Source organism: Furipterus horrens, unplaced genomic scaffold (genome assembly GCF_987537825.1).
Source record: "Furipterus horrens unplaced genomic scaffold, mFurHor1.1.pri manual_scaffold_2, whole genome shotgun sequence".
Taxonomy (NCBI): domain Eukaryota; kingdom Metazoa; phylum Chordata; class Mammalia; order Chiroptera; family Furipteridae; genus Furipterus; species Furipterus horrens.
In genome coordinates this window covers 173,485,504-173,513,399 of record NW_028327172.1, presented here as the reverse complement: position 1 = coordinate 173,513,399, position 27,896 = coordinate 173,485,504, and the positions used below count along the sequence as shown (strand labels likewise).

General features: G+C 36.5%; 1 protein-coding gene across 1 annotated transcript; it reads left to right on the top strand.

Moving 5' to 3' along the window:
- The first annotated feature begins 236 nt into the window (after positions 1 to 236).
- On the top strand, positions 237 to 27,535 carry DCK (deoxycytidine kinase). Its single transcript, XM_090268116.1, has 7 exons — positions 237 to 399; positions 4,614 to 4,729; positions 21,857 to 22,050; positions 23,044 to 23,191; positions 24,564 to 24,679; positions 25,401 to 25,491; positions 27,382 to 27,535. The coding sequence occupies exons 1-7, from the start codon at positions 309 to 311 to the stop codon at positions 27,406 to 27,408; spliced, it is 783 nt and encodes a 260-aa protein (XP_090124242.1). The 5' UTR covers positions 237 to 308; the 3' UTR covers positions 27,409 to 27,535.
- The last annotated feature ends 361 nt before the right edge of the window (positions 27,536 to 27,896 follow it).

Here is a 27,896-nt window from a genome sequence, read left to right as displayed (position 1 = left end):
GCACGGCCGGAAGGGCTCTGCTTCGGTGGACGCAAGCCGAGGGGCCCGAAGGGGTATCAGGAACAGCAGAGAGGGAGGGGCTTGGCTTCCCCCCTGGCGGGTGGCCCGGCCGTGGGTCCGCCTCTGTCTGCAGCTTCCTCCGCGCGCCAAAATCAAATCTCGGGCGCGCTGGCGGGACAACCTAAAACAAGCCCCAGTCCTGCTTACGGGTCGGCGGCTGCGGGGGCGGTGGCGGCGGCGTCGCAAACACCTGTAGCCACTTCCCAGCAATCCCTGCCTGACGTGCTCGGGCCGCCACTAGACAAGGAATGGCCACCCCACCCAAGAGGAGCTGCCCGTCTCCCGGGACCAGCTCTGAGGGAACCCGCATTAAGAAAATTTCCATCGAAGGGAACATCGGTAAGGATCCCCAGGGAATGTTGGGTCCAGAGAAGGGGCTGTCACGGCGGCGGTGAAGCGCGCATTTGCTGCATCTGTGCTGCTGCTCGGCGAGGACTTGCCTCCCGGTCTGTCTGTGCAGACACGGCCGCGGTGTGGAATTCTCGGTCTTCCCCGGCCTCCTTCCCTTGAGCCCAGGGTGGCGGCGGCCGCCTGGGCGTCAGGCCGTCCGGAACCTGCGATACTGTGAGGAGCGCTTTGGGCTGGTTTCATCCTCTTTGTTGGGATCCCTCAAAGGGAAACTTTTTTTGGGGGGGGGGGCTGAGTTTTGTTTGTAATTTACATATATTAAGTTATCCCTTTTTAGGTGTACTCTTCTATGAGGCTTGACAAACATGTATTGTCGTTTTACTACCACCACGATCAAGATGGAGAGCATTTCCATCACCTCAAAAAGTTCCCTTTTCCGTGTTTGTAGCCAGCCTCCACTCTCTTCCTGTCCTTTGGCAACAATCACAGATCTAATTTCTATCCCTGTAAATTTTGCCTTTTCCAGAATGTCGTATAAACGGAATCATAGTGTGTGTAGCCTTTTGTGCATTGCGTCTTTAATTTAGCATAATGTTTTTATATTCACTCATGATGCATGTTTCGGTAGTTTTTTTAATTTATTGTTGAGTAGTATTCCATTGCATGATTATACCACAGTTTATCTCTTCCCTATTTGTGGATTTGATTGTTTCCAGTTTGTAGCGATTATGAAAAATGCTGTAAATATTCGAGTACAAAGAAAGAGGCTTTTAATGATCTTAACAGCCTGGAGTTCCTCATTGCCTACCCAACATCCAAGTAAGCACTGGGTGATGACTCAAAGACCATTACTATTGCTGTTTTTTCCCCAGATGGGGACAGACTACACAATTAACGCATTTTTGCAAGATGTACCTGAACTTCTTATATATTTCCTACCACAGGAAACCTATGCCTGACATTTCCTGTTTTGAAAGAAATTTTTGTCTCAAGTTAGGTACTACTCATTCATGCATACAGAAAATGTTTTTTAATTCTTATCACAATTCAAAGCACTTGGACTTTAAAAAAGGCAAGCAGATGCTTTAGCAGCCCTCCAGGAATAGAAAAATGCTGAACATACCCTCAAAGAGGACTCTTCTTCAATTTCTCCAGCTACGTAGGTCCAATTATACGTGACTTTTTAAAAATTGATTTTTAGGGAGAGGGAATCACCGATTTGTCGTTCCACTTATTTATGCATTCATTGGTTGCTTCTTTGTATGCGCCCTGACCAGGAATTGAGCCCTCAACCTTGGCATATCCGGATGACTAAGGAACTGTTACCTGGCCAGGGCTATGTGGATTTTTTTCTGAATGAACACCTGTACTATTTTGCATCTGTGGTTGGGAGTTTGGATGCTGAGGGCTGACCTTATGCATTGACGTAGTATGCCATTTTATATAGGGGACTTGAGCATCCGCAGATTATGGTACCCATGGGGTCCTGGAACTAATTCCCCTTGGATACCAAGGGACAACTTAAGTTTTTTGGAGAGTCAAAAGTTAAATGCACATTTCTCCACCGAGGAGGGGGTGAGTGCCCTTAACTCCCATGTTGTTCAAAGGTCAACTCTGTTTTTAGGGTTTGAATGCCACGGTTTCAGGCATCCACAGGGGTCTGGGAAGTATCCCCTATGGATAAGGGAATACTACTGTAATTGTCATCTCCTGCTTAAAATTCTTCTGACTTCCTCTTTACCTACACTGGAGGGAGTTGCAAGTCGATGGCCTGCATTTGTACAATATTGGCCTTCACAGATTTGAAAAAAAAATATTTCAATTACTTATTAACATTAAATTTTATGATGTCCGGTAAAGTCTAGATTCTTGACTTCTCTTGAAAAATCTGACTGGTAACACTGAGCCTGCGTTTCTGTAAGACAGCAATTTGCTCTTTAGATAGGCTGTATTCCTTGCCACTTACTGTCTTTCTTGACACTGAAGCTTTGCCAGTTGCAGTTCATTATTGCTCTTGCACTGTTTTCATGTTCCCTCCAGTTTGTCAGAGCCAAATAAGCTATAAATGTACAAATCGCTAATCTGTGTGTAGAAAACTATTTTGTGATTCTTTTTCCTAGAATTTGAAACTTAACTGATCATTTTAGTTTTATACTCCTATATTTATAATTATATATATATGGAGAGAGAGAAAAGAAGAGAGGGAGAGAAAGAGAGGGAAACATACATTATGCTGACTACAGATGTCTAATATAAGCACATTTGGTGACTTCAGATAGGAGGGGTGTGGTTGGTGGTCATTAAGAGCACTGCTACACCCTGTGAAATTCTAGGTCAAGACTTTTTCTACTATTAAATAGAATGTATTCCTGGGAAATTTTAAAATAATGAATATAGTATGTTCTAATTACACCTGAATAACCCCCTACCCCCACTATCTCAGAAACAAGTGAATAATCAGATGAATTTGAAAGCACTGGATGAAGTGTACACTGCACAGAACCATGAAAGTGAAGCAGAGAAAACATGGTTATTGCTTGTAGGAAGTACTTTGCAAATTTTTTTATAATTTACTATAACCATAATGCTGTATGATAATTACTGTCATGTAATAATATTTTCAGTTCTTAAACTCTAGGCATTTGATGCATCTTTATATTGATTTTATAGTTTATTTGGTTGTTTCTAAATTAGTTTTAGATAGGAAAGACCAGAGCTTGTTTTTAAACTGAGAGAATGGAGCCAATAGAGAAGAAGATTTTGAAAATGTGAGAGCCTAGAATGACTGTAGTGATAGTTTACTTATCACAGCAGTTTCCATGAGAAGGGTATCATTATTATTTCCATTGTATTGTGGGGAAACAGGCTCAAAGAGGTACAATGACTTATCCAAAATTATGTGCCTAATTAACCACTCCCCACAAAGGTATTGCTCATTGCTTGGTTATAGAAAGTGACTCTTGGACTGTGATTCTTTTCTGTCATAACGTTTTGCCTAAAGTCTCACCAGGTTTTTAATTATTCTCTTCCATAGTTTTGGTGAACTAAAAACTCTTTAACAGTTGGGCCCCGGTGGGGTACTCAGTTGGTTAGAGCATTTTCCAGATATGCCAGGGTTGTGGGGTCGATCCCCAGTCAGGGCACATGCAAGAATCAGCCAATGAATGCATTAACAAGTGGAATAACAAATTGATGTTTCTTTCTTTCTCTTTTCCTCTCTCTCTCTAAAACAAAACAAAACAATAACAAACGTGTTTAATACAAATGGGCAGGTACCCTTTTAGTTTTCTTTAAAAAAATTCTTAGGGTGGGGGAAAGGAAGGTAGAAAAGGATAAAGAGGGGATAAATGGTGATGGAAGAAGACTTGACTTGGGGTGGTGAACAAATAATACAGTATATAGATGACCTATTATAGAAATGTATACCTGAAACCTATGTAATTTTATTAACTAATGTCAGCCCTATAAATTCAATAAAAATTTTTTAAAATCTAAGAAAATGTTTAGGAGATTAAATGTTTTTGTTCTATGTATTATTTGCTATTATAGTCATGCACTGCTTGAGGATGGGGATACATTCTGAGCAATGTGTCATTAGATGAGTTTGCCTTGGTGAGAATATCAGTGTACTTAAACCTAGATAGTATAGCCTACTACACACCTGGGCTATATGGTATAGCCTAAGGCTACAAGTTTGTACAACATGTTCCTGTACAAAATGGCATGAGATTACTTCAAGCACAAGAGAAAATGATGCCATTGCGAGATGTATGAGGTTGATGGCACACTGTTTTAGAGTGAACTTTGTGTTTTTTAAAAAAAATAGTCAACTCTAACAATAAAAATTATATATAGGAAATATATAAACCATGTCATTTATTATTATCAAGTATTACGTACTGCACATATTTGTATGTGCTATACTTTTATATGACTGGAAGCACAGTAGGTTTGTTTATACCACTGTGACCACACACAGGTGGGTACTGCATTGTGCTAAGACATTTAGGACATCTACGTGTCTCTAGGTGATAGGAATTTTCAGCTCCTTTATAATCTTTATGGAACCACCATAGTGTATGTGGTTCAACATTGACTGAAATGCTATACTGTATATGACTTTAAATTTTGAAAAGCTGGTAACTATTTTGGCTTTTTTTCCTGCTAAGCTTTCTTCCTCAGTTTTACTTTTTCTCTCACTATAGCTGCAGGGAAGACAACATTTGTGAATATCCTTAAACAAGTCTGCGAGGATTGGGAAGTGGTTCTTGAACCTGTTGCTAGATGGTGCAATGTTCAAAGTACTCAAGATGAATTTCAGGTATGAAAATAAAATTTAACTAAATAAAGTAAAAACCTTTTGGTTTAGAGAAGCAGTAGTATTTAATCTCTTGGGTTTTTGCTTGTTTTTCCTTTTTCCAATAAAACTTTCAAATCTAGCTTTAAGTCTTTATATTCCTCTGGGCAGTAGTTACAGGGATGCTCATCTATGTAAACAATGAACAATATGCACTTAAGATTTATGCACTTTATTATACCTAAGTACAATGTTAAGTTTTCAAAAATTAATGAAAAAGTTTTTAAAAAATTATTTGCAAGTTAAATTCCTTGAGTGGCTTTTTACATTTTGTTTAAAAAAAAAAAAAAAAAGAAAAACAAAAACAACTACCCAATTACTGAATTTTATTAGTTTTTCTTTCAAGTCTTCTGTTTTAGAACCATTTATCTCCCATTTCTTTGTACTGTCATTTTTGCCAGACTTTCGTCCTGGACACATTTCAATTTCCCAGCATTTTTCATCTTATGTTGTGAGTAAGTAGGAATAACAGTTACGTTTTATTTTTTATCACAAAAGTTTTTATTGTATGAAAGGAGAGCTGTCTAATTGCTAAGGTTTTTATTTCTGGAGAAATGAGAATTGAAACTGAAAGCAGCATAGCTATATTGCAGAAACCTTCAAAATGGAAATGTGTGCTAGAAACTTTCTTAGAGCTGAGGAGGACAGGATTGAAAAAAGTCTTGTGTTTTAGAGTTTAACTGTTGGTATGAGGAATCTGGAAATAATAATTGAGTATTGAAATGTAAATTATGTATATTAGCAAGATAATCTGTGAACTTTGAGGATATATGGTTTTGAATAACCAGAAATATTTTCTCAGATACCTATTTGCCAAGCATAATTAACCTTAGGCCTGGGGCCTATTTCAGTACACCCTAGTCCTTAAAATAATTGGGAGTGAAGCTTGAAGGGACTTCTTTTCTGTATGGATTGCATTTTCTTAAGAAATTGATATTTCCATTGGGGAAAGGCATGGTTAGCCTTATGTAGAATTTTTTTTTTTTTTTTAAGATACACACTTTCATTAAATAACTTCACAACAATTGCCTTTAAGGCTTGTTCTGAAAATGTGATCTTTCTTTGTGTCCCTGCCCTTTGATAAATACACAAGCTTGTTATAAAAATAACACTACACTCTCCCTCACACTACATCCAAAATTAAAAAAATAAAAAAGATGGCTTTTTCATTCCCAGTTTCAACAAAATTGTTTTCCTGATTCCTATGTCCTCAAATACATCCTTTAAATCTCTATCCAAAGACCTGGTTGTTGAAAAGAACACTAATTTGTAAAGTACAATGTTTACATACTGTCTTGAGAGGAGGGCAATGAGTAGAATTTTAAAATGAGTAAATTTGTTTGCTTCTTTCTTTCAGTACTTACTATTGACATATGATGTAACTATAGAAAAGTATAGAAACCTATGTATAGTTTGAAGAACAATTTTAAGGCTGATGTCTTTGTAGCCATCATCCAGGTCAAGAAGGAAAACATCACTGTCCTTCTAGAAATCTTTCTCAGGTTACATATTTCATTCCCCAGGGTAACAACTTCACTGGGGTAATAACTCATAAAATAAAACTCTTGTGATAATTTTCCTGCTTTCTAAAAATAATCAAGCCATACGTAAACATGTCTCTAAGAAATATAACTTAATTTTGTCTGTTTTTGAGTGTTATATAAAAAAATGAACTGCATTTTTCCTCTTGTATCTTTTGCTTGATAAGTGTATGAAAATTGTCCATATTGCAAGCAGCTGTAGCTTATTCATTTTCATTGCCATATTCAATTGTATTCCTGTGTCACTATTTGTCCATTCTATACCTGTGATCAGTTTTTGCGTGGTTTCTAGCTTAATTGCTGTAAAAACAGCTCTGCTGTGAACATGAATCCTAGTGCACACGTGCAAGCTCCTCTGTAGGAATAAAGTAAAATTATTGGGGTGAGAGGTATACATATGCCTGTTTTCCAAAGTGTTGCCAGTTTACATTCCCTACAGTGTACTCAAGTTGTTATTACTCCATATCTTTGCCAATATTAAGTATTGTTCAGCTTACTAATTTTTGTCATTCTGCTGAATGTTTAACATTTTTTTATGTTTTTAATTTGTATTTCCCTGATTGCTAATAAGATTGTGCTCCTTTAATTAATTAATTTATCTTTTTGTTGTTGTTGTTGTTGTTGTTGCTTTTGTGAAGTTCCTGTTCAGGTCCTTCTGCCCATTTTGCTTTGGGTCTTATGTCTTCTCCCACCCTGCATTTTTACCTTCCAGAGTATATCTTATGGCCACTTTCATTCAAGTGCCCTACTGAAATTTGCTTACCTTTAGAAATGAGAGACTTGTACTCTAGAAATACCTCTTTCATTTTGTTAACCAGTGTCACCCCAATAAATTCAATAAAAAGGAAAATGGAATAAAATAAAAATACCTCTCTTCCCCCCACCCCAATTCTGGAATCAACTGTCAGTGTAGTTATTCTCAGGTGTTAGGTAGAATGTAGCCAAGTTAAACCAATTTCAGAAATAGAGAAGGGATTCTTTCATTGGGGCAGTGTTTGACTAGATTGGATTAGGTAGCCTCCCTTTAAAGTCCATTCTAGTTTTAGTGTCATAAAATTTTAACTCGTGTTAAATATGTATGACTGATTTGTTGATACATTAAATGTTCTGCCTCTTGGTATACCTCACATTAACCAAGGGCACAGAAACTGATAAATAAAAACCAAAATGCCAAAATTTTAATTTGCAGAGAGAAATGTAATTATCAGATTCACTCAATTAGGCCCATTCATTTTCATGGTATGCTCATGATTCCCAACTCAAGGATTTGAGGTGCTTTTTAAAATAAACAGTTCCTTGGAAATTTAAATATGTGGTTGCCTCTTGGATAAAAATGACTGCCACAGTGAATCACTGTTAGTGTTTAGAGTATATTGAACCCTTTAGTTAATATTGGTGAGGAGAGGTTGAAAACATATTAATATACATGGGAAGATAATTTATAGTAAGATGGTTGTCTGTGAAGCTTAGACTCAGAGCCCAGGGTATTAATTATATTATCCTAATGACTGATGTCATCAGGCTGTGACACATTGATGCATCTGTCTCCATTTTGAGATTCTCTTGGCTTCATGGATCTGATACTGTTTATGAGATGGGGTATTTTCTTCACGTGTACTAGTCAAAATTTCAAACTGACCTTTCTTTAAAACGACCGTGGAGATGCTCCTATTATTATTATTATTAACATATACTTTAATCAGAGTTTACTGTAATCCAGTCATATCGGCTCAATATCACAATTTAATTACCTTCATTGGATTTTGGTGCACATTCTCTCTCTTAGCTTTATTTTTGTACGGGTATTGAGGATACTATCTTCGTAGTCCTCTCTACTTCTAGGCGGGAGTGGTGCGGGGCCACACCTGGGGAGGCCAAGGGGAAGCCTTAGCCCAATCCAGATTCTTGTCCTGGAATGAGAAAGGACTCAAGAGCACGACAGAAAGATTTAGCGAAGCACAGTAAATTTATTAAAGCGATAGTATGTGCTGGAGAAGGCAGAGGAGGCAACCTTGGAGAATGAGACACTCTGGTGGGGTCTGGGTGGAAGGTTTTTAAAATCTGGGTGGGGGTGGGGAGGAATCAGGTGGTCCTCTGCTTCTGACTTTGGTCGGGTGACTGCTGATTTGGCTTATTCTTGTCTCCTATTAACATAGTGATTTCTTTTTGATTCTCCCAGTTATAGGAAATGGGGGAGGGGGGAAGCTGGGAACAAATGGTCAGTGAAGGTAGTGTCTGTGATGTTCCAGCCAAGATAGAGAAGGGGAGGGGTAGAGCTTGAGGGTTTTGTTCCTATTCTAACTTTCCTGCCTCATGAGGGTAGCATTTTGGAGTACAGGGTTGTGGAGTGTGAGGGTAGTGGTTGGTGGGTGGGTTCCCAGAATTTGGATACTTTTCTTTTCCTGGACCTCCACGGAACTCAAGAAATGCGATTTTCTTTTTTCACCTGTATTCCTTCTTCACACCCATCCCTGATGTAATCCTTGGGGTTGTAGGGTGAATCTCCTACTCTCCAAATCTCAGCTTTCTTAGAATATTGTCAGTAGTGACAAGTAGAGTCTTCAGACCCAACCCTTGCAAGGCCAGTCCTACTTTGGATGTTCTCCATTAAGTCATACTTTTTGGCAGTTGGTGTAGAATTGGAAGCGTTGGGCTGTTGTTACTTTTGATGTATTCCCCTAGTCAGTAACTAAATTTGCACCTGCTTGCTTAGCTTGTTTTTTTAAGCTGTTTTTTTAGCCTGCCACCTAGTGGCTGTAATGTGGCTCTACTATTGATAAGCTGCTGTAGATAGGAGCAGAACAATAAAGCTAAGGCCAAAAAGATGTATCTCTAGTCCCTTCTCCTCCTATGTTAAGATTATCTTTAAAACATACCATCCTAAAGGAACTAATATAAATAACCCATGAACTTGTACAGTGGGTTCGGGATGGACCGTGGGAGAAGGGGTGGGCTGGGTGGAGGGTAGCAATGAGGGAAAAAGTGGGACAATTGTAACAAAAACAATAAAAATAAAATAAAAAATAAAAAACACAAAAAAAATACCATCCAAATGATTATCAGTCTTTGTATTGAAGATTTCTTTCAAATAACAGAGTGCTTTATAAGGTGATTTATGTTATTATTTAGCCCAAAGCTTTGATTTGATTGTTTCCTTTTAATTTATTTTTGAGATATGCCAACTGTTTGGGAGATATCTCTGCTTTGTCCTGTTTTCTCATTGAGCTGAATTCTTTTGGGGATCTTTGTTATTAATCATGAAGTACTATTTTACTTTTACCCAACACTTCTTACCATTAGGAAGCCACTGAAAAATTAGTAACTGATAGAAGGAATAAAAATACATCTGTGAGAAAAAAAGCATATTTTTTGATGTTATTCTTGGAAATTAATTAAAAATACTTGTTAAAGTACTTTCATTTGTACCTTCTGAAATCACCTGGTAACTTTTTAACTTATTTTTAGAGAGAGGGGAAGGGAGGGAGAAAGAGGGAAAGAAACATCAACGTGTAAGAGAAAAATTGATCACTTGCCTCTTGCAGGCACCCCAACCAGGAACTTAGCCTGCAACCCAGGCATGTGCCCTGACCCAGAATCAAACTAGCAACCTTTTACTTTGCAGGATGGCATCCAACCAACTGAGCCATACCGGTCAGGGCTCACTTGATAACTTTTGTTTGCTGTTTTTTGCTTATCTTGTTTAATGGACTCTGATTCTTTTTCAGTGAACTTAATTCAGCTCTTTTGCAATTTTTACAGAGGTTAGACTAGAATTAAAAGGTAGATGATTCTGTAGTTTTACTTGATATTTTTTGTTTTCACTTACATTAGCAATAATGTGTTTTTTTGTAAAATGTGTTCTATTATGAAGTGAATTACAGAGTTACAGCTATGAATTACAGAAACAATAAAAATTATCCATAATTCCATCACGTATATGTTTGGGTGAGAGAAAGTACATTTATTGGGAAATCCAAATACATGGAGATGTATGAGACACTTCCCCAAAGAGCACATACAGATAGCAATATACATGTGAAAACATGCTCAGTGTCTCTTAATTATCAGAGAAATGCAAATTAAGACCACAATGAGATATCACCTTACACGTGTCAGAATGGTTATCATCAATAAATCCACAAACAATAATTGCTGGTGAGGATGTGGAGAAAAGGGAACCTTAGTGCACTGTTGGTAGGAATGAAAATTGGTGCCTCCACAATGCAAAATAGTATGGAGGTTCTTCAAAAAATTAAAAGAGGAACTGCCTATGACCCAGCAGTTCCACTTCTGCATATATATCTGAAGAAACCCAAAACAGTAATTCAAAAGAAAATATGCTCCCTTATGGTTATTGCAGTATTATTTACAATAGCCAAGAAATGAAAGCAACCTAAGTGCCTATCAGTAGATGAATGGATTAAAAAGCTGTAGTATGTATATATGACGGATTTTTTTTTTTATTATTACTTGGCCATGAAAAAGAATGAAATCTTACCACTTGTGACAGCATCGCTGGATCTGGAGGGTATTATGCTAAGTGAAATAAGTCAGTCAGAGAAAGACAAATAGCATATGATACTACTTATATGTGGAATCTAAAGAGCAAAATAAATGAACAATCAAAATAGAAACAGACTCAGAGAAAACAGACTGATTGTTGTCAGAGGGGAGAGGGGGTTGGGAGCTGGGTAAAAAAGGTGAAGAAATTAATAACTACAGATTGGTAGTCACAAAATAGTCCCAGGGATGTAAAGTATATAACATAGGGAATATATTCAATTATATTGTACTGTGTATGATGCCTGGTGGGTAATTGAAATACTGCAGGGGACACTTAATAAAATATATGATTTCTAACCATTGTGCTGTGCACCTGAAACTAATACAAAATAATATTGCATGTAAACTGTAATTGAAAAATAATATATTTTTTAAAAAAAGGAAATGTATGATCTTTCTTTGTGAGATTAACTTTTTAGTATGGTAAAAAACATAAATTTTACCACCTTAGTAGCCATTTATACTGCAGGGAACTCCATATATACATGGATGCCGCTATAATCCTACGCCTCTTCTTTAGTATCAAAATACAATCCGTTTTTTAAGTTAAGTAATAAAATCTTGTTCAAATGATAAGATTAAGCTGGGAGCTACTTTGCTGTTTGATGAATGCTAGCACCTACTGTGAAAGCAGTTGTATCTTGAGAAGTTGATCTTAAGTTTCTGGTTAATGTACAAAAGGGAGAAAGCAGGGAGGTTCCTTTTGATTTATTTCTTCAAGCTTTTTTGAAGTTTTATTGTTTTAAAATAAATAAAGGGCTTTTTCTCTCTTTTTTTTTTAAGAAATGAAACATGTCTAAAATCTGGTGTCAATATGGAAAGAAATTTACTGTGACCTGGTTTTTCTGTTTTATTGGATTTTTTTTTTTTCCTGCAGGTAATACAGATGTTTTTTGGTCTACTCAAAAGCCCTCTTTGAAGGAGTAGCTGACATCTAAGGGATGTGAAGGAAGTTTTGTTGAGAGAAAGTGCATGTCGATTGATCAAAAGTTTACACAATTATTTTAGACCTGCCAAACTTAAGTGATAGTACTTGATGAAAACACACTTTGAAAACACAAATTTAATTACCTTTTCTTTTGAAGGAGTGCTTGCAATAGTTAAAAGTACTGAATAAGGGACACACAAATAGCTGAGGACAAGGAAAGAAGCAAACCATTTGTGTGTCCGAAGTGGAGGTCACAAATTTATTCATAGGTTATTTACTTATACTTTTTCTTTTTAGATTTTTATTTATTTACTTTTAGAGAGAGGGGAAGGGAGGGAGAGAAACATCAATGTGTGAGATATACATTGGTGGGTTGCCTCTCATACCCCTAACTGGGGACCTGGCCCTCAGCCCAGGCGTGTGCCCTGTCTGGGAATCAAACCAGCGACCTTTCAGTTTGCAGGCCGGCGCTCAGTCCACTGAGCTACACCAGCCAGGGCTATTTGCTTATACTTTTGACACAATCTAATAAACTTATTTTCTGATTAGAAGGGACTGTCAGTGGAGGGACTTTAGAGAGACAACCATGGTGACAATCTGAGGAAATAGAAAAACCAGAAAAATCAGACAGGAACTAAGAGGAATACTAATTTGGATTCATTTAGTGTAAGATCAAATAGCAACTTGAACAATTTGTGCCTGATACTTTTTATTTTTTTTATTTTTGGTTTTTCAATTACAGTTGTGCCTGATACTTTTATGTGTAGAATGGAAGCTTATGTTCCCTATATACAACAGTCAGTATTCATAAAGTTGTTTCTGTTTCTTCCTGGAGAATCCTGAATGAGTGGAAAGTCAATTTATAATTAAATTAACAAAGGCTCTTTAATGGGATGTTCATAAAAGTAAAAAAATGTAAATATATTCTTTAAGCGGTTTGGGAAGGCAACTATAACCTTGTTTCAGTTCATTAGCTGCCGAGTGTTTTCTAAACAGACCTGTTGTTGACTATTAACCTCTTGTTATTTTATATATTTTTTTCAAATTTGAAAGGAAGATTCACTTAATTATGTGGTTTGTGGTATATAATTTAAATTCTGCCTAAAAGTGCCATGTATTTGCGTGGTTTTAGTTCTTAAATGAAACTTTGAAGTTAGTTGTAATATTTACACTTCTGGATTTTTTTTTTCCCCCAGAGAAAAACTACCTCCTTGGAGCATGAATTTTTCAGGAAGCATTTAAGGGTATTTTTTTGTACTAGGATTGAGAATAGGAATTAAGACATATTATTCCTTGAAAGTTAGTATACAAGATCAAAGACTTTACACGACTTTATATGGAACCTTTATATAGCTTGGTATTACAGAAAAGACTCATGAAGCATTCTTTGTACAACATAAGGATCTATGAAGACAGTTCCCTTTTCTTCTTTTTGTCTAAGGCTGTAGTTCAGTCTTTGCACTTACAATGCAGGTGGTTGATAAACTCTTTTACTTCTAAAAACCATAATGTTCAAGATAGCTGTTAGGGCAGAGCTTGGCCTTGATTTTCTGACAGACCAGGAAATGGTATTGGTAATTCCTAGACCACAAAGGGAGGAGGACTCGTATCCTGGGAATTGTACCTTGTGGTCCTTTGGGCTGTGAGTAAAAAAGATCTTTTTGCTAAGCAATTGCAGCTGAACTAAGAATAATGGGATATGTGTTCCTATAAATGGAGGCATTAGGCTATAGGTTTCATTGTCATGTGTAGATCTGATCCTTGTAGGGATTACTGTTGGGTCATTGGAATTAAAAGTGAGGGAATATTAGGAAGTGTGAGTGACTGACCTGTCCCAAAGGATGTGGGATTATGTCCTCTATATTGATAAAATTGGGAATGGTTTTGTTTTTCTTCCTAAAATGGGGCTTTATTTTAAAAGGGAAGCATATGCCTAATAATAAGAATGTCGGTAAGTTTTGTTTACATCATATGCTGTTGCAATAAAATTTTATTATCTGCATATTTATAAGCTCTACTAGTCATGTAATCTGAGCAAGCACCTTAATTTTTCTGAACTTTGTTTTCCTTAGTAAAATGGGAGTGATAATAGGATAAAGTATGCTTATGTGAAAATTAAATTTGAAAAGGAAAAGGAAAGTACATTATATTGGAAAGACTAAAAAAGTAAGGTATTGTATATTATTAAGTAGGGTTGCCAGTTAAAATAACGTGAAATATTTGGAAGATACCTAACTGAAAAATTATTTGTTGTTTATATGAAATTTAAATTTAACTGGGTTAAACTAGGTTTTGTTTTTTCTTTCTTATTCTGACAACTCTAATATCAAAAGTATTATAATATTTCCTATCACAGAGCAATCAGTTTTACTTAAAAAGAAGGAAAGTACTGACACACAAAGAAATTTCAGTGGCTTCTATCAGTTCACCTCCTTATTTTGATTTGGAAAGACTGGATGCTCAAAATTATTTCCTGTATATTTTACAAATTAGATATTCATTTACAATACTAAGGTTCTTTTTTAAAAATTCATGTGTTAAGTCACATATCTCCCTAGCACAAGCTACTTTAATCATACTATTAAAAAAAAAAATCTAACAAGAAATTGACTATATAAAATATTTTGGTGAAGGTTGTGGTTGGGGAGAGATTAGCAAATAGATACTGCCTAGGTATCTCAGGAGTGTTTATGAAAGAAATACTGCAAAGGACCTAGGATGACCTTGCCTATTTAATTACTTAAACACATAATAGTACTTTTTCCAGAGTGGGTGCTGGGCTAGAAATCTGAACATAACAATGAAACTTCTTTTTGTAATATTTTGTAAGGGAAATAAATAATTTTACTGTTTCCAGAGGTGGGAGAAAGTAATACAGGAGAATTTAAAAATTTACAGTTATAGTACGTGGAAATGTGTGATTGCCTTTTTTCAAAAGTTTAGGGTTATATCAAGAGTACATTTACATTTATCAACATGAATTTATTTCCACTCTTAAGCTATGATCTAAATCTTTTTCTACCTTTAGTTGATCCTCATTCTAGTACTTATGGATTTGGTGAACAAGTCTGTATATACATATTCTTCAGAATCTTGGTTTACGTTCCTCTTTTCTAATTATATCTAATCATGTTAGCCTCTTGTTCATTTAACTGTTCCAATCTGCATTTGCCTTCTTTTCTCATTCACAGGGAACATGATTAATATAAATCGCTATTAAATCTCTTGTCAAGAAGTTGGCTTAATTTTATTTTCTCCAGAGAACACTATAGTTTGATATAACCTTAATATATATATTGATTAGGTTCCATTTTATAATATTAGGTTGGCCAAAAAGTTAATCTGGTTTTTTTTCCCTGTAAAATGGCTCTAGTAGCGTTTAGTTGTCTTTAACTTCCATTTGAAACAATTTTGTTAGATTGTATTGTGACAGCTGTCATATCAACATGCATTTTTAAAAAAACATCAAAATTAGTGAATTTTTGTGCAGTCATTTTAATTATGGCGATGGAAGAAACTACACAGCATTTTTGGCATATTATGCTTTATTATTTCAAGAAAGGTAAAAATGCAACTGAAACACAAAGTTTTGTACAGTGTATGGAGAAGATGCTGTGACTGATCGAATGTGTCAAAAGTGGTTTGTGAAGTTTTGTGCTGGAGATTTCTTGCTGGTTGATGCTCCATGGCTGGTTAGATGAGTTGAAGTTGATAGCAATCACATCGAGATAACTAATTTAGAACAATCAACGTTATACCACGTGGGAGATAGCCAACATACTCAAGATATCCAAATTAAGTTATTGGTGAAAATGAAAAATGTGTTTTTTATTTTATGGAAAAAACTAAATGGACTTTTTGGCTAACCCAATACTTTATTTTTTATTTTTTAATATGTTTTATTGATTATGCTGTTAACAGTTGTCCCAATTTCTTTTCCCTCTTCTCCCCTCCACCCAGTGACCCCCTCCCTCCAGTTGTCCTCCCTCCAGTTGTTCCTCCCCATTTAGTCCATGCCCATTGGTTGTGCATATAGTTCTTTTCAACATCTTCCTGTCTACTCCACTCCCTCCTAATATGCTTCTTAATTCCTGTACCATCTCCCTCCCTTTCCCCTCTTCCCCCTCCGTGCTGACCTCCCCCCAATATGTTCCCCATACCTATAGTTCTTTTTCCACTCTCGTTGCCTACTTAGTTTGCCTTTGTTTCGATTCCCTAGCTTCTGTTATTGGTTGTTGTGAAAGTTTTCATTTTAATGTTCATAGTTTTGATCGTTCTTCTAAACAAGTCCCTTTAACATTTCATATAACAGTGGTTTGGATCTAACAAACTCCTTCAGTTTTACTTTGTCCTGGAAGCACTTTCTCTGCCCTTCTATTCTGAATGACAGCTTCGCTGGATAGAGTAATCGTGGCTGTAGGTTTTTGATTTTCATTCCTTTGAATGTTTCTTGCCAGTCCCCTTCTTGCCTGCAGAGTCTCCTTTGAGAAATCAGCTGATAGTCTAACTGGGACCCCTTTGTACATAATTCTCTTCTCTCTTGCTGCTTTTAGGATTCTCTCTTTATCCTTAATTTTTGATATTTTGATTATAATGTGTCTTGGTGTGGTTCTCCCTGGGTCCAGTTTTTCTGGAACTCTGTGCTTCCTGGACCTGTAAGTCTACTTCCTTCCCCAAGTTAGGGAAGTTCTGCTTCATTATTTTTTCACATACTTTTTCCATTTCTAGTTCTTCTTCACCTTCTGGCAACCCTGTGATTTGGATGTTGGCCCACTTATAACTGTCCCAGAGGTTTCTGAGCCTCTCCTCACTTTCCTCGCTTCTCGTTTCCTCTTTCTGCACTGGTCGACTGTTTGTTCCTTCCCTATGTTCCGATTTGTTGATTTGATCCCTGGTTTTCCTTCCCTCACCATTTGTTTTGTATGTGTTTTCGTTCATTTCAGCAGGACTAGCCTTCATTCCTTCCCTGTCTTAAGTCCCGCTGTTATTTCTGTAAACTGTCTTATAATTATAGCTCTGAACTGAGCCTCAGAAAGATTATCTATCTGTTTGTCCGTTAATTCTTATATTTGCTTTCTGGTCAGCTGTGTGATTGGGATCTCTATCATTATCCCTGCCATCCTGACAGGTTTGTTTACCTTTCCTTCTTGGGCAGGGCTGTCACATCTCCTATGCTATAGGGGGCGGAGCCCTGTGCACTCCTCACTACTGGGGGACCCTTCTTACCACACTGTGGCGCTTTGTGTGAGGTGGGGGTCCAAGATAGATTCCTGCCGTTCACTCTCCGCTGAGAGACCAGGAGCCTCCTCCTCTTCCCCACCCCCTACGGGCCTCCCAGTCCAAGGCAACGGGGGTCTGCCTTCCCTGGCGCTGGAATCACGAGCTGACGCGTCTGGACTGCAGCCGGTGGTGCTCCCCTGGCTTCTCGCCTCCCCTTAAATACAGGTGTCTGTGCTTATCGCAGTCCTGCTGCTTGTCGCTGCAGTTGCTGCCGCCAGCACAGCTTGATCTCTCCACACCACTTTCGCTTCTCCTACCTGTCTGGACGAGCACCACTTCTTTATAACTTCATACATTGGACTTCCATGTAGCTTTATTTTCTGGAACTTCTGGTTATTTTTGGTTTTGCAGTAGTTGTAGTCCTTCTTAGTTGTGGAGGGAGATGGAGCATGTCAGTCTAGACCTCCATCTTGGCTGGAAGTCTAACTCAATACTTTAAATTAGGGATTTAATTGGGCATTTTTCTAAAATAATCACTTAAATTTATCAGAATATGTAATTATATTTATGTAATAAAGATATTTGAAAAGATACTGTATGTGTGAAGGTTTTAGGAAGGAAACTACTTCTTATTGAATAGATAAATTTTGTGAGTTCTTAATTATTTTAAGACACAAGACACCATCATTTAAAAGCTGAAGTTACTTAATGAAACAACATATATTTTTTTTTCTGTGATTATTGAGGAACCAAAGAGCTTTTATGTCAGAGCTATCAATATTTACTACATTAGAAATTGAACTTGAAAGTTTAAAGTTTTTCAGTTAATTCATTTAAAAATCACATTAATAAATCTATTGCATGTTGATATAAACATTTTTATGGAAATGACTATTTTCCAAAACAAAAAATTAGTGGAAAAACATTTTTTTATATTGTGCAAATATTATTTGACTAAATAGTAAAAGCTGAACTCATACCCACTTCTGTTATCGGTGGAAGACAGATTCTTGCAGTATGGCGAGGAAAACTATTTCCTGAGATCCACAAGGAGAACATGAGATTTCGTGGTAAACTTTAATTTTTTTTTTTTTTAATCCTCATCCGAGGACATTTTTTCATTGGTTTTTAGAGAGAGAGGAAGGGAGAGAGAGAAAAACATCGTGTGAAAGAGAAGCATTGATTGGTTGCTTTCCGTATGCTCCCGGACTGAAGATTGAACCTGCAACCTAGGCATGTGCGCTTACCAGGAATTGAACCTGCAATATTTTGGTTACGGGACGACGTTCCAACCAACTGAGCCATACCAGCCAGGGCCTGTGGTAAACTTCATTGAAAATGTAAAATTAGGGGGGTTTCCCACCTGACTTCCCAATATTGCATCTCCATTTGTCTTGCCATGGAAGAGGTCTAGTCTTGTCCTTAGCAAGGTCAAAGAAAAAGCAAGTATCCAGAGTTTCTGTGCCATTTTAAATGACAGTTTAGTCCAGCATCTCTGGCTAGTTTAGCATGTGTTTCCAGCTGTAGCCAGTTGCTGTGTTTGTGATATTCAGACTCCCTCCTGGAGCCTTTGTGGGGTCCGCACCACTGTGAGCCATGTAGCTGCTAGGGCCACATGGCTACGGAGAGAGGCCGTGCATGTGCATGGGGTGAGTGCCAGTAATGGGGGAGGGGGGACACGAGAATGCACACTAGCTTCCTTTTGGTGCCTGCTAAGGGCACATGGCTATGGAGAGAAAACTTGTGAACCCACTGGGAAAACACAGGTTTCTGAGCAAGAGAGAGCTTCTTTGTTCCCCTGGGATTACATTAGTTTGGGTGTGGGATGGATCAGGTGCTTTTTCAAAAGGACCAATCAACTTTCCAAACTTTCACGGACTTTGAACTGGTCTACCTGGACTTTGGATGGGTCTGCCTCCCAAACCAATTCCTTTTTTCCCCAGGCTAGACTGACACACCTCTTTGGTCCAGCAACTCCTTCAACAACCCCATACTGGAGTGGGGAAGGGAGGAGTGTTAATCCCCTTGGCAGATAAATGCTGTAATCACCTGGGGTGTGAAGCTGTAGTTTCCTGGCCAACCAAGCAGGTTTATGTTCCCCAGTTTCAAACTCAGTGTCTAACTCCTTTTGCTCCTGCTTTCTCATCAATAATTAGCTCAATACCTATGGTAATACTTTTGCATTTGAACTGTTGCAGTCTATATGTCATGTAGTTTCTGGAAAACACCTATACATTCATGAGAGAATGAGAATGGAAAAGGGTATATTTATTTATAAAAATAGCTTTATTTATTTTTTTTTGTAGACTCCCTACCTGGATCTCAGGGACTCCCTAGGGTTTCCCCTACTATATTTTGAGAACCTCTATTATAGATAATGAATTACTTCATCTGTAGAAATTAAAGACTCAACAAAAAGAACTCGAGAAATATTGTTTAAAAACAGCATCTAAAAGATTTATTTATCGCATCCAGTCTGTACTCTTACTTCCCTATTGTCTGTCTCTCCTCTCTCTTTTATGTTTGTTGATAAGAGTCAAACAAGGTTCACAGGTTATATTTGGTTAATTTGTCTTTTAAATTTTAACCCTTTGTTTCTTCCTGGTTTTTTTTTTTTTTTTTTTTTTTTTTGCAATTTTAGTTGAAGAAACTGGTTCATTTGTCCCTGTACAATTTCCCTCATTCTGGTTTTGGCTGAATGTGTCTCTGTGGTATAATTTAACATATCTTTCAATTCTTTGTATTTCCTGTTAAATTCATAGTGTGGGTTTTATAGGCTTGATTAAATTTAGTTTCAGTTCTTTTTTTGTAAGACTTCTTAGGTGGTAATGTGTATTTTCTTTCTGTTCCATCAGTAGGATGTCTTCTGCAATGTTAAAATTGATCTATCTGTTCAGGTTTTGTCAGCCTAATTTATATATTATAAAATTTTCTATCAGCTTTTCTCTAATGATTTTAGTATCTATTGCTAATTGTGGCTCTAATCCAGTATATCATTAGATGTTGCAAAAGGTGATATTCTAATTCTCAAGTCTTCTGAATTTATTAGTTGGGATCCTTCAGTAAAGAAGACCTTATCTTCATTCATTACTTGAGTAACCTGAAATAGCATTTGTACAGAAATGCCACAGAAAATTGTTAGAGACACATACACACACGCACGCACGCACACACACACACGCGTGCACACGTCTAGAATAATTAATTGGTGCCCTAGCAACATTCAAAGATGACTGGAGGGTTTTCTTTTTAATATTATGACCATACGGATTTTTCCCTCTCATTTATTATTCTTTTTGTGCCTTACTTTTTAACCAGTGGAAGCCCCTTCACATTGGCTCCTTTGCCCTTGGCACAATCTCAGTAATGTCTGATAGTTTGTTTCCTCAAACAAGATGTGTTAAAGTCAGTTTGTACATTTCCTTCCCCAGGTCTGGAATCAGATAAGGTGACCCTAATTCAGTGGAGAATGGGATTTAGAGATTATAATCTGGGTGGCAATTCTAGTTATTTCTACAGGGTTGTCATGTTATGTATATTTTCTGTAGGCCTTTTGGTTGACAGAACTAGGGGAGGGAACTATATTTTATAGAAAGAAAAATAATTCATGAGTTCTTGATGCTGTTTCCAATTCCGATATAAGATTATAGAAATTTTACTACATTTTTTTATCTTACATTTATTTTTTTTCTCTTATAACTGAAAATACTGATTCTGACATTAAGGTTATTGAATCAAATTCTGATGGGGATCTATTCTGTGTTTTTAGAAGATTGGGGTCACAGGTTCAAATACTGAAAAGGGCCCAATGTCTAAACAAATAAATCAGGCCTTTTGTGAATCTCAGCAGGGAATGGTAGTGCTTATGAGTTGGAGAGCTTGTGTCCATGGAAGCATGTGTGACTTTGCTGTAGCTGATATTTACCAAGAGGAAATACAGGCACAGCATTGTTTAATTTTTCCAATTTAAAAAAGAAGATATATATCCAGATATATTATGTGAATTTATTTAGCTATATTATGTGAATTCCAGTCAGGGCACATCAGAGAAGGAAAACTCTGACTCCAAAAAACCTCCGCTGCCTTGCGGCATACCTCTTCAGGGGAAAGGCTAAGGGAGTAAACCCCGACAGAAAATCCGGAGCCGGAGTCCCTAAGGCGGTTCGACGTTGTAGTCAACACCGGCAACTCCTGCGGCGCACCTGAAGCCAAGCTGTATTGACTCCGTCTTTCCCTTGGACCCATCAGCTGCGAAGAGAGGGGGGGTCTGCTGCATGGGCAACAGCAGACCCTCCATATCACCCTGCCCAGGCTCTGTAGCTTCAGCTTCACTGGAGAGGACACTCCAGCGTCATCGCAAGATGTCGATTCAACACGGGAGGAGACAGATACCGTGTCACTCCCGAGTCGGACTGCACAGCCATTCTCGGCGGTGCAGATAGACTTAAGAAGCTACACCATCGTCTCTCGAGACGGACAGCTGCCGACGACGATGATTATGTGAATTTATTTAGCTTTTAGATATTGACAACCAGTTTATATTTTTTTGAGTTCCATTTGGGCCAAACAAATAATTTCTGCCATAGGCTGTTTGTGACTTCTTGTGAAAAAGATCTAAGAAACTGGTGGTTAAACTAGCCTTTCAAACTCTTCCAGGCCTCTGGTAACCTGAAAAATACAGTGGAAAAGAGAAGGAAGGAGAGGACTTACTCAGTTTGATTTGCTAATCATGATGCATTTATTTATCTGACTTCTCTTTTTGAGCTTTTTTTAAAAAATTAAAATAAGCCTATTGATTATTAACTTTGCCTTTTGTTTCTTTTTTCAAATTCAAAATAGGAATTGACAACATCTCAGAAAAGCGGTGGGAATGTTCTTCAGATGATGTATGAGAAACCTGAGCGATGGTCTTTCACATTCCAGTCATATGCCTGCCTGAGTCGAATACGAGCTCAGCTTGCCTCTCTCAATGGCAAGCTCAAAGATGCAGAGAAGCCTGTAGTATTTTTTGAGCGATCTGTATATAGTGACAGGTATGTATGAATGACTTGTACTTATTAGTTTGGAACATTGGCTTAGAACTGGATTATTTTTTTCTGTTTTCTGGGAATCAAATAATTGAGTCTGAGTTGGGGATTTGAGATGGAAAATGACATAAAATCTTTTTAGCAGTTTGGTACTTACGGTATTAGCATTTATAATTTCTAGATTCCATGGAAACTGTAGGGAATATGGTGGCCATCTCATTCAAATTTGCAGAGAAATTTTTTTTCTTCAGCTTACTTGAAATTTTCATTTGCTCTGGTTAAATCTGAATCTATATTCTAGACTCACCTGGAGCAAAGAGATTAAATAATCTCTAAGGGGGTCTTCGAATTACCCTGCTTACGTAAGGATTTTTTTAACCTCTAGAGTTAGCTCAGAACAGAGGTTCTCCAATTTTTATTCTCAGGACTCCTTTTCATTCTTACTAATTATTGAGGAGTCCAAAGAACTTTATGTTTATTCATGTTTATTTATTGTACATTAAGATTGAAAAATAGAAAAAAATATTTGAAACTAGCAATTAAAAACCCATTACATGTAAACATAAATAACACACTAGTGAAAATTATATTTTTCAAAATAAAAAATTTGCGAAGAGCAGCATTTCACATTTTTGTGAATCTTTAATATCTGATTTAATAGAAGACAGCTGGGTTCTCATAAATGTGTCTATATTCAATCTTTTGAGTATATTTTTTTGGTTAAAGTATAGTATAAAAAATAATCTGGCCTCTCACAGAACCCCTGGAAGCGTCTTGAGGTCTACTAGGGGTCTTTACACCGCATTTTTGAGAACTACTGACCGAGAACATAATTTCCTGTAATTGGAGACTTTTTTTTTTTTCTTTCCTTCTGTCCAAAGCATTATCTAACACAAGCTTTAGGAGAAGGTTCCATGGCCATTTAGTAGATCCATTTTCTCTTCTATTTCTCTGTGTTTTTCGGAAAGGATTTGTATGTTAACGTAGACTCTCTTTCAGGTATGTATTTGCATCTAATTTGTATGAATCTGATTGTATGAATGAAACGGAGTGGACAATTTATCAAGATTGGCATGACTGGATGAATAACCAGTTTGGCCAAAGCCTTGAACTGGATGGAATCATTTATCTTCGAGCTACTCCAGAGGTGAGACAAATATTTGTTCCTTTGAAAATTTAAAGTTAATATTTAGAAATTTTTCAGTGTTATGCAGGGAAGGCAATTTAGTTGAACTTCACTCCCCACCCTCTAGCTTCCTACTTCCAAATTAGAAACTCAGAACTGTGCATATAGGAGCATTCTATTTTCTCAGCAAACTGGAAGCCCAGATTTGGCAAGTTTCTCTTTTAGGTCCTTCTTTGTTCTTCCTCACTTCTGTTGTTTATTATTTTTTAACTTTTGCAGGGTCAATAAGAGACATCTAGATTAAGATGTCTAGATCACATCTAGAGTAAGAAACTTGATCAAGCAGCTCATAGAATATATGCTTCATGAGGTGGGACTTTGGGTACTGTAATTCTGTTGAATTTCCAGGGTCTAAATAAGGCCTGGGTACATTGTAGGAGCTTAGTGAATATTTCCTGATGGAGTAGATCTTTCATGGTTTTGGCTTGGAATGGGTGGATAGTAGCAGCTACAGTTGAGAAAAGACTTAGTGGACCCTTGCCATTTTTAGCTAAGGAAGTTTATTTGAAAATGTGCCTTTTCATGATGGGTCGTAACATAGCTATTGTTTAGATATGCAGTTATGTAATGAATCTATGGAGACTAAGTGGATGCCTTTCATAAAACTAACCTAAATGAGAGCTCACATTTATTAAGAAATTTGTGGTTTTGGCACTTACATTCCCATTTTTCTTTTTTTAAATTTCTAGTCCCTGACAAGTAGGTTCTGATGAAAGTAAATATTATGACTTCTATCCTGAAGGAATGCTGTAATATATTAAAGCTGAATTTTCAAAGAAACTAGGTTTCTGAGTTAAAGTGATGATTTTGTTCTAATAGCAAGTAAACCAGAATTTAACAACAATAATTTTGAAGTCTGCTTTTGTTGTAGAAGATATTTTTTAATTACAAAAATAGTAAATGCAAATATAGAATAACATAATACTAATAATGTCATTGTTAGAAACATTCATAGTCAGTATCTTAAAGTCTAATACAAAACTTTTATTTCACTAATTTTTTGATATATTTTGATTGGGTTCATTTAGTTATTTGAAAAGAGAATTTAAAATAGAAGCACTGTTTTATGCTGAACTTTTTTTGGTTTTACCAAACTTTTTTTAGACAGTATATTTCTAATATGGATGCTAGAAATTTATAGACTTATTTTTGAAAGGATTTCATTGTTTAGAGCCAGCAAATGGTGTGAAAAGTACCTGGAGGGGAAAAGGAACTATTTCAACTTTCTAGAAGGAATAGAGATTTTGGCTCACATAACTAAAGAGACAGAGAAGAAAATTTTAATGGCATCAGACAAGAATAATTGTCCCCCCACCTTATTGTTTACTTTCAGAAATGCTTGAGTAGAATATATTTGCGGGGGAGAAATGAAGAGCAAGGCATTCCTCTTGAATATTTAGAGAAGCTTCACTATAAGCATGAAAGCTGGCTTCTGCATAGAACACTGAAGTAAGATCTCTTATTTACTACTTGTTTTTAATACCATTACCAATTTTAATTAAAAATGTACAATATGTACAGTTTTTTATTTTCAGTCAACTTATTTATTAGCATTGTAGGCTCTCTTAAAATTAGGTGTGGATTTTGATTCTTTTTATTTGAATGAAATTCATTTTCTTGAAGATTTTACGGCTAATCTCCCCCAGTGTTGACAGCATAATATATGGAATTTCACATTAAGTGATAAAGTAGGAAATATATATATGTATATTATTTAGGTACTCTCTTTCAGAGTATTTTAAGATATGGTATTTCAAATTCGTTTTGTACATCAAGACTTGAGAGGTAGGATAGCTTAGTTCAGAGTATGGACTTTATCATTAGTCACTGTGGTTCAAGTCCAGTCTCACTCGACCATCTCTGAGTCTCAGAGTAACCTCATAGAACTTTAGTCTTCTCAACTTTAAATACAAGCATTCCTCCTGCTTTATGGCATGTTTTTGGCTTTTGGGAAGTATTACATGTCACAATGCCTAGTTTTATATATTTTATAGCTGAAATTTTTAGATGTGTAAGTAAATCTAGGTGAGAATGAAGGGGTTGTCAGAAGAAGTACTTGCAGAACAATAGTGATTGACATTTTGATTTTTTGGTGATAAAATAATGAGTTTTTAGTGTATCTTATATTTATGGCTTTTTCTAATTATTTTGTTCATAACTCTTTAAACAGAACCAACTTTGATTATCTACAAGAAGTGCCTATCTTAACACTGGATGTTAATGAAGACTTTAAAGACAAACATGATAGTCTGATTGAAAAGGTAGATTTATATAAAGACTATAAACTAAAAATGTTTTGTCTAAAAAAGTGTTGTAACTTTTGAGAAAACAGTTTTCTAACAGAAAAGATTACATAAAGTTATATAGGGACAGTTAAGAACTTTAGAGGGACTTACACTGTTTAGAATCAAATCCTAACTTGAAATTCTAGCTTTGTGGCCTTAGCTACAATAAGGAGCTTCTTAATTATTTAGTTCCTTTATCTGTGATACAGGAATATCACCAAAGTTCTTGCTCACCTGCTTCTCTGCTTTTTCCCCTTTTTTCCCTCTTCCCTATACCACCAATCTTTAGACATTTTAATAATGAACTAATTATTTTTTTCAACTAAATTCACTGTGGAGGATATTTGAAGTTGTAGAATATGGATCTCATCCTTTTTTATATTAACTGAAGTCTTAAGATTAAAGGATTTTTAGTTTTGAAATTTATTTGGGACCTTGTTAATGATTAATTATAATTGTCTAATCATTGAGTCATTGTCTTAATCAGAGTTAATCTGTCCCCCAGATATTTGGGATACAGTATTCCCTCACTTATCGCAGGTATTATGTTCCAGAACCCCCGCGAAGTAGGAACCTTACATTTATTCTACACTCTTAAATCTACGTAAGTTTAACAACATACGTATACAGTACTGCAAAATCCCGCGATATAGCGAAAAATCTGCGATAAATAATTAAATATATTTTTAAAAATCCTGCGATACAGCGAGGCTGCAATAAGTGAACTGTGATATAGAGAGGGACTACTGTACTCTATTAAGTGAGTGGTGACTATTGATAAAGGGACTGGGAGAGAACCTATTGATGAGTGCTTGAGAGTAGTAATGGGAATTATATAACAAATATCCCTATATTCATATTAATTAACTTAGTGATCTAAGATCTAAAGAAGTCACACTTTTTTGTTTAATTTTGAGATAAATTTGATTTTTCTTTTTCCCTTTGCAAAATGTTCGCTATTACTCTAGTAGGTACTTTACATTCATAAGGGATGTATCTGGACAATTTTAGTATAAATGATGTTAAAAATATAGGATAGAATTCACTTAAATGATATTACTAAAATAAATCAGCCTTTGCAGTTCTAATAGCCAACTCTCATCTTAACTGAAGTTCTAAAACCACTTTTAAAAATCTTAACATTTGTTTCTGACCAGCAGTCATCATTTTTGTATTATATAGCTTTATTTTCATTAATAATGTTAGCAGTTGGCTTTCTCTTTTAGCTATTTGTACACAATAGTAATTGTCTGTTCAGGAGAATTACTATGGAGTCTAGAATATGTAGAGAACAGAATCTTGTTGCTGTGATATTGTTTAATTGGTTAGATTGTCACTACTTATATGACCTTTCCTCATACATTAACATTACGGATTATATAAAAGATTTAAATTTATGCTTCAGAAAAATTGCAGAAAATTAACTGGGGGGAAGGAGGGGTGTTACAAAAAAAAAGAAAAATTTCAAGTCTGTTATGTGTCTGAACCTTCAGAGTTGTTTAAACCATTAAACCATTGCAATTAATGTTATCAGTGCTAAAGCTGCACATGTCAGTGGTCTATGGTATTATAAAGAGATAAAATTACTGATCATAAAATTAAAGATTATAAAATTAGAGATTATGGCTGTTATAAAACTATATCAATCTTGGGCTAAATTTAATAACTCCTGTAATTACATTTTAGGTTGTTCAGCTTTTACTACTAAAGTATTAATACATCTTTTTGAAAGTAAATGCTATGGCTTTGTTACAGTTACTTATACAGTTGAGGGTCTTCAATTATTACATACTTCTAAATGAAGATGAATATTAGATATTTTAAATTAGTCAAATAGTTATATTAATACATTTTTTCTCCTTTCAGGTCAAAGAATTTCTGAGCACTTTGTGATCTTGCTGAAGACTACAGGCAGCATAATGATTCCAGATACTTCAGCCTTGTGTTTCCTTGTAGCTTCATAGTCATACATGTCTCTTTAGAAAATCCAAGTTTTTAACCATTTTTCTTCCAAGAAAACCTTTTTAAAAAAAAATAAATCCTATATAAAATTTTATGACCACTCCTCTTCTCTTCCCTTCCCTTCCCTTCCCTTCCCTTCCCTTCCCCTCCCTTCCCTTCCCTTCCCCTCCCCTCCCCTCCCCTCCCCTCCCCTCCCCTCCCCTCCCCCTCCCCTCCCCCTTCCCTCCCCTCCCCCTCCCCTCCCCCTCCCCTCCCCCTCCCCTCCCCTCCCCTCCCCCTCCCCTCCCCCTTCCCTCCCCTCCCCTCCCCCTCCCCCTCCCCTCCCCCTCCCCTCCCCCTCTCCTCCCCCTCTTCTCCCCCTCTCCTCTCCCTCTCCTCTCCTCTCCTCTCCTTTCTTCTCTTCTCTTCCATAAGAGGAA

What these genes read in the sequence shown, in the direction of transcription:
- DCK (XM_090268116.1), top strand. Translation starts at nt 309, where the DNA reads ATGGCCACCCCACCCAAGAGGAGCTGCCCGTCTCCCGGGACCAGCTCT. An exon ending in TTCCATCGAAGGGAACATCG is followed by an intron (nt 400 to 4,613) that starts GTAAGGATCCCC and finishes CTCTCACTATAG; the next exon opens with CTGCAGGGAAGACAACATTT. An exon ending in GTACTCAAGATGAATTTCAG is followed by an intron (nt 4,730 to 21,856) that starts GTATGAAAATAA and finishes AATTCAAAATAG; the next exon opens with GAATTGACAACATCTCAGAA.